Raw genomic sequence first — 16853 nt, forward strand, 5'->3', positions numbered from 1 at the left:
AGTACTTTTCAAGGTTATGCTGAGTGCTGAGTCTTAAGGAATGTGCATGGGAGAACATTCTGCCTGTTCTTTTTCCGCCTTCCCTCAACTTTGTCTCTCTCAACTCAAGCAAATCACGGTCATTGCAATGTCAATTTGACGATCTTCATTGATTATTAGTGTCTTTCCCAGCATCCATACTTTGTACTCCGTACACGTTCGGCCCTCCCGTGTTGTTGGAGTGTCGCCCTGCGCCTCCAGGCTAGACTCACCACTAGCGCTGTCGGAGAAACAAAGAAACTGAGCAGGGATATATGAAATATCAGCGAATGTCGACCTGTCAGCGGCCCGCGTCCGAGTCAAAAGTACCTCGTGGTATCCCCTGAGACCAGTGGGGCAAATGGGTGGCAGTGGTTCGCGGATATTCCTGAGTTCTTCGTGTCAAGCCCCGTTAGTCCGATTTTCAATGGCAATTTGGGGGCTTGACAGGCATGACTCCGTACGGGGTTGTTGATACGATAATAAAGCATTCATTGCCAATCATTGGTTGTTGTACGGAGTACTCCGTACGCCTCCAACGTTCGCCAATTGCGCGACCTGCACTTGCATCGACATACAACATTATGCAAGAGAAACTCCAATCCAGACCGAGGCTACAACATATAGAGGCCATGGAGTACGTACGGTGTACTCCGTACCAGACTTCACACCATAACAATGGAAGTTTGGTTCTTCATTTCAGCTTGATGTGGGTTCCTCCTTCGAAGCTCCCAGTGGAGACCTTGGATGGGGCTGCTTTTTACCCCTGATCCGCAACAATGTCCGCACGCACTGGATGATTTGACTATTTAATGATTTGGTTGTCTCCTTGGGCAGAAGCGTCACAAAAAAATGCGTCAATCAAATACTATGCGACATGCAACATTCAATATGCAACATATGCACCCCCTAGGGACTCTGAAACCAGACCACAGGCTCTTGTCGGCTCTCATGCGAAATTGTCTACGGCGATCGTCGCCCAAACAAGCTACGAATTGGACGCCAACACAGCCATTTAATTATATTCTCAAACACGCTAACCATTGTTATTTTAGTGTCTTCGGAATCGACACTATTGGTCATTGCAGAGGCATTTCTTCTTTTTATGATTTGCCTGCCTTCATCGATTTCACCAAAAGGAAAATAGGGGGTGATCTTCCCGGCTCAAGAAACCCTTGAGCTTCATCATCCAAACGCGCCGACAGAGCATCCCAGGCAGTTAATTTATGAGTCCCAGCACACTCATTTTCCTTTTTTCAGTGGACTTTCGACCTTTTTGATCAATACTAGCTCGCTCTCTCGAGATTACGGCTCCGTTTTAATCCTCTTTTTTACCTTTCTTTGTTCCTTTGTTTCCAGATAATCGGCTTCTCCTGGCCTTTGAGAAGATACAATATGGAGTATAGACTCTGGTCTATGTTTATCTCTGGCGAACAGACTCCGAAAGCGTTTTCTACAGGGGATATCTTCGGATTGATTGGAGCTCATACAATAGTATGTCTTAGTGCCTGGCAGCTGCAGTGGAGTCTTAATCCTACGGGCTAATCGGGTGGGATTCTTTTCTTTCCCCATATGCCCCCTAATGAACGCCCCTGGCACTTTTTCCTCTTTTTTTTTCGAGGCGTCAAAGTCCAAGACTCTCCTCGCGTCCGTGTTTCCGATATGCGCAGGTGTGCCGCAAGGCTGATCTAAATCCCCCTAAGGTCTTTTTTCCCGTAATCTACGGTCTAAGCCCCAACTCTTCTCAGATCATTGCCTCCGTAGATCTACTGGCGAGGATCTTGGAGAGATTCTCTAATTGTGATCGGCCCTCACATCTCACATCATTCAGACTGATCTATTTTCGCCGGGATCGGCCATACCGGGTTGACATCTTACTCGTCTCTTAAACTAAACCGGTCTGGGTCTGACCTGTCTGTCACTGGAGTAAGTAGAGTTAGGGTGCCTCTCTCCCCCAATATCGGCATTGGGCCCGCTCAAGCGTGTCTCCCGTTGTAACTGTGGCTGACCTCTTCGTTCCACCAAGTTCCACAAAGTCCCAGCGTTGAAATCCCCCCCTCCATCCCCATCCCGCGTTCGACCAGTCGATTGCAGGTGAAACCTGTCTCTGAAGACAGATCAACACCGGCTCCGAAACAGTTAATAGTCGGATGGTTGAATTACGGTAGTCTTTTGATGGGATCCAGTGCCTGAAGTGCTCTGGCTAGCCCAACGAGCAAAGCCCCGGTGATGGTTTGAGGCTTTTCATTCGGCACATGCGCAAAGAGAGAGATGGCCGATTTACAATCCCCGGCCTCCATGGCCCACCAGTCCCCGGCAGCATCCTCCGGAGCCAGATCTCGAGCTCCATCCAAAGGAAGATCAAGATCGAGACCGTCTTTGCGCCAGCGAGATTCCTCCCCACCGCCCTCCTCTCCACCTGGCCTCCCGACCCCCGCATTCTCCCCCGACGGACAAACAGACGAAGATGATATCGATATTACCGAGGATACCTTATCGCCTTTTGACCCGCGGAGGATCACACCTACTCTCCATGCATCTCTCGTATCGGAGATTCTATCGCTGCGGCGAGAAGTAGAGAACAAAGCCAAGGCAATCGACGGGTTGGAGGAGAGCTTGGACGAATCAAGGACGGAAAATGAAACATTGGCCGCGAATCTCTCCCGGGCGACCTCGGAAGGGCGCTCGTTGAAACACCAAATCCAACTACTGGAAGGTGGGACGTCATCTGCGATGACAGAGCTAGCTCGGGAGCGCGATGAGGCCGTTGAGAACATCGGCGATGTTCGTAGGAAACTCGAGCAGGCACAGAAGAAAGCTCGAAGCCGGGAGGAGGATGTCGAACGGACCCAATTACTCTGGAATCGCGATCAGGAGTCCTGGGCAGATGAACGCCGAGCCCTGGAACGCAAGGTTCACGTAGTGGAGGGCCGTTTGAAGACCGTTTTGAATGAGGTCGCAGCGGCCCAGGAAGTGGCGTCTACCCACTCCCATTCACACCCGAGTGAGAATTGTGGCCTTGTTCATGACAAGAATAAAGAAAGCGATTCGGCCAGCCTGGCATCTAGTAGCCTGGGCCGCCGACGCACGAGCGTAACCAGCGTGAGCTCGGAAGAAGGTGAAGAGGCGGTCATACTCCATAACGTGCGGTGCTCGGTTATGAGTATTGCGCCTGGGGTCAAGAATAGTTCGGGTCTCAACCTGGCAGAGGAACTCGACTTCGATGAAGAGGACGAGTTTGTTCCATCTGACGATGAAGTTCCCGCCTCCCCGGAGGCCCTCCCCGAAGAACGTCCAATGTCGGTTCACTCACAGGGATCGCATAGTATTTCTTCTAAGGCCAGGAAGATCTTGGGTCTGTCCCTTCAGAGCTCCGATTTACACTCACCCACTGCCATGGAGTTCCGTACCCGGGAACTCGGGCTTGCTAGCCCAGTGAAACTTGACTCGGCGGTCGAATACCGCGATATGGGCATCCAGTACTCACCTCCTGCATCGCCTACGATAGAAGCGAAGGTTGGATACAACCTACGTCCTGAGTCCATCGAAACGGTTTCAGAGCCCGAAAAAGAAGACGGCAAGCACGCGAGCATACCAGGAACAAAAGACAGCACCACACTCGCCGTTGCACCTCAGATGGTTTCTAGTTCTTGTCAAACAGTGGATGAGCCCCCAACGCCTCCATCGACGCCCAATGAGGCCGAGTCGCCTCAACCTGTTAAATCCACAACAGAACCGGTGCGGATGACATCGGTGTCCACACAGACTGATGTCGTCTCGGAAACAGATGTTGTTCAAAGAGAGAATCGTGTCAACTTATCCCCGAACGATGTCCCATCGAAGATAGATATTCCAATGATCGCTATCCACCCACCAGGCTCAGAGCCATCCTCGCCTCGGAACAGTGTCGTTCTTCCACCGCAAACTAAGAACATCGGTTGTCAGGCCAACTTCCGGGCAATTGCTGATTGTCGATCCGTCGCCATCCAAACCGAGGAGGTCCGTATCGATCAACGCCCTATCAAACTTCCCGCTAGTCTTCTTCCTTCTGCTATTCAAGATGCACTACCTCGACCTGAGCCTCAGCAGCATACCCTGGAGGCTTACACTACGCCCCCGGTTCCGCCACGGTCCGAAAAACGAAAACAGAGACATGTGATAACAAATCAGCCGACAGACCGTCCCGTGAAGCCTCCTAGAGCACCCGGTCCAGATCCTGTACAGGCCTACCCCGGTAACAACGACAATGGTCCGCTCTCAGATGATGCCTTGTCCAACATTCGACGACCTTTACGGTCTAGCAGTCTTTTCGCCGGCTTTGAACACAACAGTGACGACGAAGGCCCCCATGGCGAGCGTGATGTCTTCACCGACGATGAGCTCCTCCACCGCCCATTTGCTGCATACACTGTCAGCCGTGGCAAGCTCATCACTACGAAATCAAGACCCAGCTTGGACGATATGCCTCTTCCCGAAGTTGACGAGCAGCTGTCTTCCCCGGAGTCGAGACCACCCGATATTAGTCGTTCTCGGGCTTCCCAACGGTCTGGGACATCTTCCTCGAGTACTCGCCAGCCCGGCATGCGCAAAATGGCCATGATCTCCAGCGGGACTGCCGCGCACCAGAAGCCCCGCGCCCGCAGTCCCAGCGAACCAAGCCTCGAGAGCGGCAGTGCAGGCTCGAGCATTGCACCGCCATTCCCCGTTCCCATCCGTCTCAGCTCACGCAACCTCCCGCTCAACGGCAGCGACGGACCGCCAAGTCCTACCCGCTCAGCTGGCAGACAGTTCTCAGACCGTGGTCGCCAATCCGTTGTCCGGCGCCCCACTCTCCGCCGAGTGCGATCCGCTGCAGCAACGTCACAAACAGATATTACCGAGAGACCAGAAACCCACTCTTCCCCGTCACGGTCGACCTCGACCTTCTCCCCAGAAAGCCCCGTATACCGACCATACCGACCACCGCCGATGCCATGTGATGAGATCACAGCACCTCGTGAGCGGTACGGGCACACAAAACGTGCCTCGCACCGTGCGACTCCGTCCCAAACCTTGAACCATGAACAGCGCGAAAGAAAGGATTCCACTGGCGGTGTGCAGCCGACCAGTGTCGTTGATGCTATTGCTCAGACCATGGTTGGCGAGTGGATGTTCAAATACGTCCGTCGACGCAAATCGTTCGGGATGGGCGAGTCCAAGGAGAATTGGGAGGGCAAGAACCCTGACGATGTGTCGGCAAATATCACGAATAGTGGTGTCCGACATAAGCGATGGGTTTGGCTCGCCCCGTACGAAGGGTCCATTATGTGGAGTAGTAAACAGCCTACGAGTGGGCCTGCCCTGCTCGGCAAGAGTGGCCGGAAGTGTAAGTCTTCAAGAAGACTCATCTGAGTTGGTTGAAGTGGAAGCTAACATAGTATCTCTCGTTACAGTCACCATTCAATCCGTGCTCGACGTCAAAGATGACAACCCTGTACCCAAAGGCGCCGGCTCTTCGACCCCATTCAACCGCTCCATCCTGGTGCTGACACCACAGCGCGCTCTGAAATTCACAGCGCTAACCATCGAACGCCACTACGTCTGGCTGACGGCCCTTTCCTTCCTTAGCCATTCCTCCATGGGCCTCCAAGAACTAGCAGCTCTACCTCCAGTCCCGCAAGAAGAATCCCCAACCCTACCTCACGCCTCCCTCCGCCGAAACCCAATCCGCGACTCCATCCGCGTCGCAAAGGGCCGTCCCCGCCCAATGCCTAGCGGCAAACGCTCCTTCAATAGCGCCGGCGCTCCAGCCCCAGTCCCCGAAATTCCAGGTGGCAGCATCGACCTAGCAGCCGACGCACCACACGTGCCCCGTTTCTCAACACACAACCGCAAGCGCAGCAACACCGCACCCCGTCCCCCAGCCCTCCACGCTCTCCGCAGCTTCTCCAGCACTGGCACTATGCCATCTTCGCACAGCGGCACCACGGCCGCCTCCTCGGAGCTACATTTCCCCGCCATGCAAGCCCCAGCAGTACCCCCGGGCATTGGAAGCCGCCGCAGCAGTGTCAGTCGACGCACTTCCGAGGCAAGTGGCCGTGCTTCGAGTGTGGCGGGCAGCAACTTGTTCGATATTGGGACTGTGCGTATGGAGGCTTTCATCGACCACCATGCCGAACAGATTAACCGTCCTCGTGCGCCTCCTCGTCAGCGCCATATCCGCAAGACTTCCAGTCAGTGGAGTGAGAGGCGGTACGAGTTTGACACGCCTTCGGTTCATGGGAGTGAGCTCTCATACCGTCCTGATGATCCATGGCGGGGATTCTAATTCTACAGTGGATGAGTTTCGCTTGCGCTCTCTCTACCTTTTCCTCGCTTCTTTTTTCTATTACTTACCATCTACCTATTCCTTCTTGCAAAAACACCTATTTGGCGCCGGTTCATCGCCACGTCTCTCCGTGGCTTGTCTACGTACGTCGTCACTGGACATATTCATCTTCTATTTTGTCACTGTCGCCTATTCATATTTATTCACTGCTTTACTCACCTCACACATCTATTACCTGTCATTTACCATTTGTCGCTTTCGAGTTGATACCACTTTGATTCGGATACCATTTCTCGTGCAGCGGGAGGGAGAAGGGCGTTTCTTTTTTTCTTTTTCTCTTTTTTTGACATTCCACTATCAACCCAGCAGATCCTGGATATATGTATTGATATTCGTGTTTATATGTCTGAACATAATGTATAAATGAAGCTGTCTGTAGTATCAACTTTCAACCTCCAGTCTCCAGCCTCTATTGTTCTATTCTCGGTTCTATCATGTCCCGGGTAGGAAGGTAGTATTCACAAATCAAAAAGATCAAACTCGAATCGCGGGTATAACGTTCGCTAGCGGTGTAAATACAACATCGTGATATTCTCTGTGCAGTTGACCGGGGATTTCCCACACTGGGCTGACCCTCCCAGAACCAAACACTGTGTCTAATAATTTCCTTCATTTTTTCCCAATAGACTGTTCACAGCTTCGCCGCATCCTTGACTTCGCCAATCTTCAGCTTGGGCGTGTACTTCTTCAGCACAGATTCGTTGTGATACTAAGCGGTGTTAGTCGCATGCTTTCAATAGCCGACTCGGCCGATAGCCGATCATAACAACAATAACATATGTTGTTGGTTTTAAAGAGAAAGGAAGAAGCAGAAAGGGGATATTTACCTTCCAGAACTGCTTTGAGGCATCCTTGCCTGCTACACGCTTGAGGATCTTTGCGCCGCCGGGGTGCTCGTCGACAAAGTTGGTTACATCGAAGACACTGTTATCGACGATGATGTAGAGGCCCTGATCGGGGGTCTTGTGGGAGGCCACTTCGGCGGGGGTGAATGTTTTGGACATTTTTGAGGATTAATTGAGAAGTCTGAGAGGTGAAAAAGGTGGAAGAGGTAGAAGAGGGAAAACAAGTAGTGGACGTGACGTATATAAAATCCCGAGAGAGTCTGGGGGAAAGCGGAGAAACCGAGGTTCGGGCTGATTTGCCGCGGTTTGAATTGCCCGGGCGGTGATTGGCTGTAGAAGTTGGTGCCTGAGGTGTCTATTTTATAAGATATTGAGGCTATTCACCTACTGTTGTACATGTAGGTAGGTATATGTTGTACATACTCAGCTATTCCAAACATATTTTATGCTTCCGTAGTTTCATCTGTACATTCCCGTATATCCCATCTACTCCCGACTCTTCTCACCAGCCACCCCCTGCCCCTTCGTCACCTTGCGGTCCAACCCCAGACTCTCCAAGTCCTTCTTCTTATAGTAATGCGGCGCAACCTCAACAAGCCACTCCGGCTGCAGCGGCATATTACTGCGCATGTACTCCTTGCTGGTAAGCACCAACTCAAAGTAGATGACCCAGCGAGGGTTAACCTCCATAAGCGTACTGGACGGATGCAAGTACACCGACTGTCCATTCTTAATAGTGCGGTAACTGTCACCGCCGCGCTGGAGTCGTGCCGCATTAGGGAAGAACCCAGCCGTGATGGCCTTCTGGATCGGCTGAATATTCGTAGATCCACAGGTACTGACGGCGACCTCAACGCGGTCGCACAGTTTCGCGAGCTGGTCGCGCACATCGCGCGCCCGCGTCAGACTGCGCTGCTGCAGGAAGTTCTCTTTCGCCCAGATCGTGCTGAAGTCCGAGTCGACCCATTGGTTCCAGACATTCAATAGCGTCAGATGGTCACCGCCGTCTTTGATGGTGAACCGGTTGCGCGCACTGTCCGCGTGGATCTTCTTGTCCTTAGGTCGGAAGAAGAGTGCACTGCCTTCGCCGAGCATCGACACGATCGACAGCACTTCTTCTACACATCCGTATTTGTCGGCGGCAAGGATCGCCTTGGCGAGCATCGGGTCCGTGGGGAACTCGGCCATCTGCCGGCCGACCTTGGTCAGCTCGCCTCGGTCGTTGAGTGCCCCGAGTGCGTACAGTTGCTCCAGAGCGCGGATGATGGTCTCTGCCGGTGGTGGATCCATGAAGTCGAAGTCGAGTAACTGGTCGATGCCCAGCGACTTCAGCATCAGAATCACTGCGTTCAAGTTGGTACGTTGAATCTCCGGGGTGGTGTTCTCTTCCAGCTCGTTATAGTACGCCCACTTGGTATACAGGCGGAAACACTTGCCCGGCCCGACACGTCCAGCACGTCCGGCTCGCTGGTTGGCCGAGGCACGCGAACACGGCGTCACAACTAAGCTCTCCATCCCAGTGCGTGGGTTGAACACGTTCTCCTTGACGAATCCGGGATCAATCACGTAGACAATACCATCGATAGTCAAACTAGTCTCGGCGATATTAGTGGCAAGCACCACTTTTCGTGCCTTGGGCGGAGTAGGCTCGAAAATCTTAGTCTGCAGTTCGGACGGTAGATTGGCGTAGATAGGAGCAATAATCATTTCCGGAATCTTACTCCCAAGTTTTCGAGCCGTTTCCTGTAAACTTTGCTCGGCAGCCTCAATTTCTTCCTGTCCAGTCAAGAAGACCAAGATATCTCCAGGGCCCTGCGTGACGTGGATCTGGAAGACTGTTGTGATGGCTGCGGCAAGGTAGTTGGCTTCAGGTTGTGATGTGTAGTGTACGTCGACGGGGTATCGGCGACCAGGAATATTGAAAATGGGAGCATCGTCGAAATACTTCTGGAATTTCTGCGCATCCATCGTCGCCGAGGAAATGAGCAGCTTCAGATCGGGTCGTGCCTTGGCAATATCCTTGAGCAGACCACAAGCAATATCGGTGGGCACCGTCCGTTCGTGCGCCTCGTCAATCATCAAGGCCGAATACTGGCTCAGGTCCGGCTCTGTCAACAGTTCTCGCAGTAACATTCCATCGGTCATATACTTGAGAATGGTCTTGTCGGTGGTGTTGTCTTCAAATCGGATGGCATAACCAACTTCATTTCCGATCTTCGTGCCCATTTCATCCGCCACTCGAGCAGCAACACTCATGGCAGCCACTCGTCGTGGCTGCGTGCAACCGATCTTGAGGCCATCCTTAGTATAACCGGCCTCGTGGAGGTATTGAGGGATCTGTGTAGTTTTTCCGGAACCAGTTTCACCAACGATGATCAAAACTTGATGATCAGCAACAGCCTGTATGATCTGATCGCGGAATTGATAGATGGGCAAGCTCTTGCGGGTTTCCTCCATTGAGAGGGCTTTCTTCTCCGCTGCATCGACCTGCTCCTTGAACCGCAGCTGTTCCTTCGTCATTGGCTTTTGCGTGCCCTCGAGTTTGGCATCCATAACAAAGTTGATCTGCTGTGAATCGTCGAAGACATACTCATAGTTCCCCTCGTCCACAAACTCGGCCTTTTTGATCTGTGCCTTGGCCTTGGCCGCCTGCTCCAGCTCCCACTCCTCGTGCTCTGTGACAAAGCGCTCCTGGCCCAGCTCATCGCGCTCGACGTACCGCTTGTACAGAGCCTCTTCCTTCTTTTTCCGGTCAATCTTCCCCTTCTCCGTAATATAGTCAGATGGCATCTGATAACCATCACGGTGATCGTCGATCCGAAGCCGCTCCTCAGCGAGACGAAGGACCTCTCGGTTGCGCGCAAACTCTTCCTTCTCTTTCCGAGACAGATTTGGGTTCTCGCGCAACTCCGCGGCCTCCTCTACAACCTGGCGCCGCAGCAGTGCTAACCGTTCTGTCTCACGCTTCTTCAAGTATTCCTGTCGGGACCTTTCTCGCAGATCGGGCATCATCGAAGCCCGCGCGCTGGCATCATCGCCCAGTGCACGCCGCCGTGCAGCCTCGCCGTCGCGCGTCCGATCCTCAACAATCTTCTTCGACTTGCTACTTTCCTTATTGGCCAGTCGTTTGGCAAACTCGTCTCGTTCACGAAGGTCTCGTTGGCGCTCGATCTCTTGCTTGGTCTTAGGGTCGATATCGATATCGTCAGCCGGTGACGCGAGAGGAGACGCGGAACCATCGTCGAGTCGCGTGCGCTTCGAGGGGGATTCTTCGAATTCCTCCGGGTACATCTCGTCTTCGAGGATCTCTTCGTCTCCCCATCGATCCTCGAAGTCTTGAGAGCCCTTCTTGCGGAGTTTTCTCGTCCGTGGCCGGTCGCGGCTCTCTGCATCGCGGCTCCGGTCTCGCTTTCGGCTGTCATCCCTTTCCCCGCGACTCCGAGGCTCAGAGTCTCGCTTGCTGCTGGTCCTGTCCTTGTCGCTGTCTCTCTCCCGTCTCCTCCGTCGCTCCCGGTCTGCTTCGACGTTGGTTGGTCCTAGCGATGGGGTAGATTCTGGTTGATCTTCGCCCATGTCTACCAAGCGGTACTTTTTCTGCGAAGTTACCTTGCTCGTCGCGGGTCTGGAGGCAGACGCGCTGGGTTGCGCGCCCTTTCCCATGCGGGCATGGAGCTCCCGAGCAAAGGCACCAATTTCTGCTGGGCTAGTATTTATGCCGTCAAGGAAGGACACAAGGGTATCTTGGAGGGAGGATGTTGACTTGGCCGAGCTGGCGGTCGCGAGCACGAAATCGACGACGGTGGGCTCTGACGCGCCCGTTAGGCGGAGGAGATTGTCTGACACGAAATCTTTATTGTCCATGGTGCGTGATATGGACTGTTATTATGGGAAGGAATTGCGAGGTTGATGTACAGGGAGCTTCTTGTGGAGAGGTAAGGTGTATTGTGAGACTTAGAGGCAGCGCATGTTGCACAGTAGAGTAATAAACCGAGCTCAACAGAAAGAGAGACAAGCAGCAGGTGTAAGTTGGAGAGACTAAAGGGAAGAAGTTGGAGAAGTTTAGAAGTTTGTGCCAAGAAATCCGGGTGGCAAGAAATATATTTTGGAGCCGAGTGTTCAACATATAGGTCTGCAACATCCAAGAGATATCCAAAATGTATTAGCTGAAATATAACATCCTTAATATTATTTCAAGGCAAATAGACTGACTCATAAAGTCCTAGGATTATCATTATTGTTTATAAATAAAACCATGCCTCAAGCTCAATTGGGACATTGAATACATCCTATAGCAATACATATAGTATAACCACATGGTAGACGAAACCTGGTTTAATAAGCTACAATATACAACCTCGAATAAGATCTACAATTGAAAATGTTCGTAGGATATCATTTCGTTCGTAATTTCACAATTGCTACACAGATATGGAACCCAGGTATTCAACCATAGACACCAAACTAGCAGAGATCACGCTCAAAGAAAATGGATAGGGGGTTCATCACTGCCCAGAGGGCACACATTGGTCATGAGAAAAAAAAAAAGCAAAAGAAAAGAAGCAAAGATAGCAGTGATGTTTCCAAGCCAACCAGACATGCCGTCCGACCAGATATCAGCCCTGGAAAGAATAATCGCCTCGGATTGATTCCAAGGACAAGACGATAAGTGATATGTTGGAACGAATACAGCAGAATCCCAGAATGGCCTTGACCATTTCCAGAAGCAAGCACCCTGCGAGGTTGGTACATTTCTGGCATCTCGTAACGCTAGGTATTGAATCGTACAAAGGAAAAAAAAAAGAGATCCGTGAAACAGGGTGAAGAACCCTTCGCAAACTCCAGTCGTGGTATCCGTGAATTGCTCAAGGTAACGCCCAGATCCAAACCAGATGGATCGAAAACGCCCCAAAGCCCAGCCCGCAACAGAAAACCCCAGCCTCAACCGTTGAAGCATGGGGTGGAGGGGGGATAAAGTCGTGACGTGAAAACATGGCATCAAAGATGGGACAAAAAAAAAAAAGAGAAATGCTCCCAGGTTGGAACGCCAGGAAGAGGTGACAAAGGAAAAGAAGGAAAAACAAGCATAGAACACCCTCCGTATGCACAATAGTAAAGGGATATTAAATTACACGTCGATCATTTCGGCATCTTCGGCCAAGATCTCGTCAGCGGGGCCCCAGTTACCCTCGAAGACGGTGGCGCCGGCGCGGCGTCGTTGGTTAATAAATTGCACTCCATAAGTTTCCAGGATCTGGTCGGCCGTGGGACGGTTCTGAGGTTCGGGGGGAGATCATCCATCGAACAATGCCGTCCAATGCCTGTGGGTGGTTGGCATCGACCATAAAGCTGGGTGGATCAATCAACTCCCCGCTTCGTGCGAGTCGTTGTGGTTTGGGGTTGCTCAGCTGACGACTTGTCAGGAAATCATCGCCGAATTCGTTGTCACCCAGATCGGATGTACAAAGGTCCTCGAAAGACGACCCTTCAGAGATAGGGTTTCCAGTGGCATCGCGGAAGATGCTGGTCTCCGAGCTCCAGGTAAGGCTGGGCACATCGCTCATATCGCCGTTGCGGAGCTTCTGCCAAGATACTCCATTGTCGGGAAGTTCCACATTGCCGGCGATCTCAAAAATGATGAGACCAAGTGAGAAAATATCGGCGGGTTTGTCGAATCGGCCCATAAGAATCTCTGGTCCAATGTATTCGCGGTCCCCTTCGCCCTCAATACCATCCTCCGCAGGCCATCGGGTCGCCATGCCAAAGTCACCAATCTTCAAAGTACCCTCAAAGGTGACCAGAATATTAGCAGGCTTCAGGTCCAGATGTATGAATCCCTCGTCGTGGATCTGCTTTAGCCCCAGAGACATTTCGAGCAGAATCTTCCAGATACGGAAGTCATCAAGTCGGGCCTTAAGTCCGGCTTGGGCCAAGAAGCCATCCAGGCTACCCTCTTCACAGAACTCCGTTTGAATGTACAAATGACCATTGTTCTCCCAGCTGTCCATGAAGGAGATAACATGGTCACATTTGGTCAAAGCCTTGAGAACGTCGACTTCGCGAATACGGCGCTCACGATCCTTCAACCCCAGATAAGGCTGCTTGCTCTTCTTCACAGCCCACACCCGATGAGGGAGGGAGGTCGGCGATTTTGGTTCGCTTGACGGAAGAGAGAAGACAGATGGGAAGGATGCGTCATGAGGCTGCGCGACACGGAATACCTGAGAGAACTCGCCAGTTCCAATAAGCTCCACATTCTCAAAGCGGGATGTCAGAGTCGGGTCCACATCAGGAACATGGTAGCCGCTGATTTGGAGACTGGGCCGTCGGAATGATGACCAAGAGTCTCGCGGTCCAGTTGGAGTGGCTGGAAGATCATGCTCTTGCACATATTGATGATCACTTGGCACAGAGATCGATAAGCCACTCGGGTCGGGAGGGAAGTAGTGGTCGCGGGGAGTGTGAGGAGACGCCTGCAGAAACTTCTCGTGCAGCGGACTCGCTGTCTCGGATAGTCGTTCCAGAGATGCGATTTGAGAAGTGGCGGGAGGGTAGGTGCGAGAGGGGAGGAATGGCTGTTTAGTGGGTGTGGGAGGAAAGTCGTCATTTAGAGGCTGGCTGTCATATCGGGAAGAGGGCGATTGGGCGAGGATCAGTTCATCTCCATCAATGCTAGCGAAACTTCCACGCCGCGAAGCCTCGGGCCGATTAAAGCTGCTACCGAAGATTCCCATGCCTCGAGCGAAGGGACTTGGCTTGGGGCGCGAGGTAGTAGGTGGGTTAAACGGAGAGGCGGAAACGGCATCTGATTGATGAACCAGACGTGACTTGTCAAACAATCGGTCCGTGGGGTTTGGGCCCGCGGTGAAAAGGTTGACGGGTCGCTTGCATGGTGTGTCGGGCATGCTCTTGTTAAATCCGGGATTCTCCTCCGCATTGCGGTTTTTCTTTGAGATAAGACCAGTGGACATGAATGCCGCGGGTAGAGGCTTCACTAGCCTGAAGTTATCCGGGGTAGCAAACGTCTCTGCTGTATCTTCTCGTGCGATCCGACTCACGGGGGCAGGACGAGTAGCCCCGGCGGGCAGAGACTTGGAGAAGTTGAACATTGGTCGCCGGCCCTCGGGCTTGTGAACTGGTTCATGGGTGGGGGAATCCTCAATACTAGACCCAGAAGAGGACTGAGTAATAGTACGAGAGAGAGGATGAGCAGTAGGCCGAGCGGGTTGAGTAGTGTTGACGGTGGGGTTGGCGGGAGGATTGGCGGGGGAGTTGGAGAAAAGAGGGCTGGCTGGAGGCCTAGGAGAGAAAATGTTTTCGCTGCCTGGCTGGAATAGGCTGCTATCAAACGACATTCGCGGCCTAACAGACAATGGCGTCTCAGGTGGTGATGCGTCGGTTGAACCATCCACGGCCCTGGGTCGCCCAAAGAGCGGTCGATCGCCGCGCTGCTGTAGGGTCGAGCGTCGTAGAGAAGATGAGCGCTTAGGAATTGTCGCAAATGGACTATGTGGCTGGACAGGCGTGGGGAACGAGGGAATTTCGTTGCGCGTCGGAGAGCCCTCTGGAGTCGTATTCTCAACTTCGTTGTCGAAAATGCTAAATTCGGCTGAGCAGTTGGGAGTGTGCACGCTGCGTCGCTTTGCAGAAGGACTGCCTCGCGATGCTTGGTCCAAGTTCATAATCCCGTCGCTGCGCTTCAAGGGACTGCCAGTCGCAAAGCTACCAAAGGTCCCGCTACGTCGCTTTTCAATGCGCGACAACGTTGGTCGCGGCGCAAAAGTCGATTCGCCCAAAGGGGCAGAAGGAGTGTTAATAAAACGAGGACTGTCTGGGGTAGTACTTTGCTTTGGCGCGACAAGGTCGTCGAGAGTCAAGTCATTTTCTTCACCAGAGGGGACAGAGGCGGGTTGGGTTGGAGTCGCGTTACCACTATCAGTCGAAACACTCAAAGCGCGTTTGGCCGGACTGCGGGGTGATGTGCGTCGACGCATAGCCGGCCTACTAATCTTCGCGCTGGGAGGGTAAGGCACAGCGAGAGGCGACTGATGAGATTGGTGAGATGGGAAGAGAACAAAATTGTTCTGTGAAGCGCGCCGTGAGGGCGACAAGGGAGAAGAGATGTAGGCAGATTTAGAAGGGGAATGAGTACGTGGGTTGAGGAAGAAGTTGGAGCTCTTGGAGGGGGAGCGCGAAAGTGAGCGTCTCAGTTGGCGGATAGCAGAGCTGGCGTCAACGTGATGGATTCCCGAGTGCGATGGCAGATGAAGTGTGCCACCGGAGTCCCGGTGCGGCGAAAAGGTCGCAACCATCGCGGGAATGTGTCAAAACGTACCGCGCAAGTCCAGAATGAAGAGCGCGTCACAACTAAATGCGCTCTGGATATCTTAAGAGGAGATCTAGATACCCCCGAGGAAATTCGACAAAGGTTTAGAGAGCTTCCCAAGGGTTTCCAATTGTTGACGCGTTCAAATCAACAACGCGTCCAGAAAGGGCAAGAGAGGAAGCCAAGGATATCAAAGATATTTGATATGTGATATCCGATTTCAAAGGAAGGCACGAATGGAATGTTTCCCAAATGTTGGCAGGTGCGACTGGCAAGTTCAAAACTGACTCACACCACTTCCATTGCGGACTCCCAAGGGAATTCAACTTCTCCTGGACAAACACAACGCGTGCTTGTCTGCGCTGTTTCACTTTGATGGAGTTTGATACAAGACAAGAGTTGCGCGATAGGTGTGGAATGTTTCACTTTTTGGTTTACACTTCTTGTAAAGGTAGTGTCAAGGGTGTCGGAATCTTTTCCTTCCAAAGGAAAAAAAAAGGTTGTTGCAAGGGGTAGGTCCCCCAATACAAAAGGTGAGGTCAGCCCACGAGGGCGAAAGGGCGGAATCGAGGAGGGGTTGGGTATTGGTATGTGACCGTGTCCGAGGACCGGGGATCGAGAGTTGGTTTGAAACTTGGGGGATATTAAGAATGTTTTAAAAAAAAAAGAAAATGTTCAAATGTTTAAATGTTCGTGTTCAAGTGCTCGAGTGTTCAGGTGTTGAGGTTATAGAAATAAAGTCCAAACCGATTAACGCGCAGTCGCGTTGTTGATCGTTCGATGCCCGATGTGGATTAGGGTGACGCGTGATTGTGACATAAACAAATATTAGGTAAGCAATAAATAGTATATAAAATAAGCAAAATATAATGGATATTACCCTGAATATTACCCTTTAGTTTCAGGATCTATATGTAAAAAGAAATATCTAATTCAAATTCAACTTAAAATAATTTCACTCTTCACAAGAAATAAAAGTAAACAAAAGAAACTACACGGAGTTGAGAAAAACTGCGCGTCTTCCACTCGCACGGACCCCCAACGCCACTCCAATAAACAAAGGGAGGGGTACTCGTACTTTTACCAAATACCCCAGTTCTGTTTTTTTCATTTCTTTTTTTTTAAAAAAGAAATTCAAGGTACAATGTGATTATTATTTTTAATTCCTTGTGCTACATACGTACCTTAGAAGAATAAAAATTGAAAAAGAGGAAATGCAAAAAAAGAAAAAAAGAAAAGAAGGAACTGGCGATAGGCCACGCGAAATCCCCCTTGCTTAAGTGCCACCATGAGCCCACTC

The 16853-nt window shown here is 51.8% G+C and overlaps 4 protein-coding genes across 4 annotated transcripts; 1 reads left to right on the forward strand and 3 right to left on the reverse strand.

Annotated features, from left to right (window-relative positions):
- Positions 1 to 2289: 2289 nt before the first annotated feature.
- Positions 2290 to 6325, forward strand: N7519_010737 (putative nuclear migration protein; the record flags this gene model as incomplete). The annotated part of the gene is made up of 2 exons (XM_057297510.1): positions 2290 to 5383; positions 5451 to 6325. 2 exons carry the CDS (start codon positions 2290 to 2292, stop codon positions 6323 to 6325), a joined length of 3969 nt encoding a protein of 1322 aa, XP_057145392.1.
- Positions 6326 to 7016: 691 nt separating this feature from the next.
- Positions 7017 to 7389, reverse strand: N7519_010738 (cytochrome b5-like heme/steroid binding domain-containing protein; the record flags this gene model as incomplete). The annotated part of the gene is made up of 2 exons (XM_057297511.1): positions 7017 to 7094; positions 7213 to 7389. 2 exons carry the CDS (start codon positions 7387 to 7389, stop codon positions 7017 to 7019), a joined length of 255 nt encoding a protein of 84 aa, XP_057145393.1.
- A 327-nt stretch (positions 7390 to 7716) lies between these two features.
- Positions 7717 to 11091, reverse strand: N7519_010739 (putative mRNA splicing factor RNA helicase (Cdc28); the record flags this gene model as incomplete). The annotated part of the gene is made up of 1 exon (XM_057297512.1): positions 7717 to 11091. One exon carries the CDS (start codon positions 11089 to 11091, stop codon positions 7717 to 7719), a length of 3375 nt encoding a protein of 1124 aa, XP_057145394.1.
- Positions 11092 to 12355: 1264 nt separating this feature from the next.
- N7519_010740 (tyrosine protein kinase SWE1) lies at positions 12356 to 15539 on the reverse strand (the record flags this gene model as incomplete). Its single annotated transcript, XM_057297513.1, has 2 exons — positions 12356 to 12502; positions 12534 to 15539. 2 exons carry the CDS (start codon positions 15537 to 15539, stop codon positions 12356 to 12358), a joined length of 3153 nt encoding a protein of 1050 aa, XP_057145395.1.
- Positions 15540 to 16853: the final 1314 nt, after the last annotated feature.

Source organism: Penicillium mononematosum, assembly GCF_028829835.1.
Source record: "Penicillium mononematosum strain IBT 11891 chromosome Unknown utg000005l:1.0-9366267.0:1.0-9372171.0, whole genome shotgun sequence".
In the NCBI taxonomy this organism is placed as follows: Eukaryota; Fungi; Ascomycota; class Eurotiomycetes; order Eurotiales; family Aspergillaceae; genus Penicillium; species Penicillium mononematosum.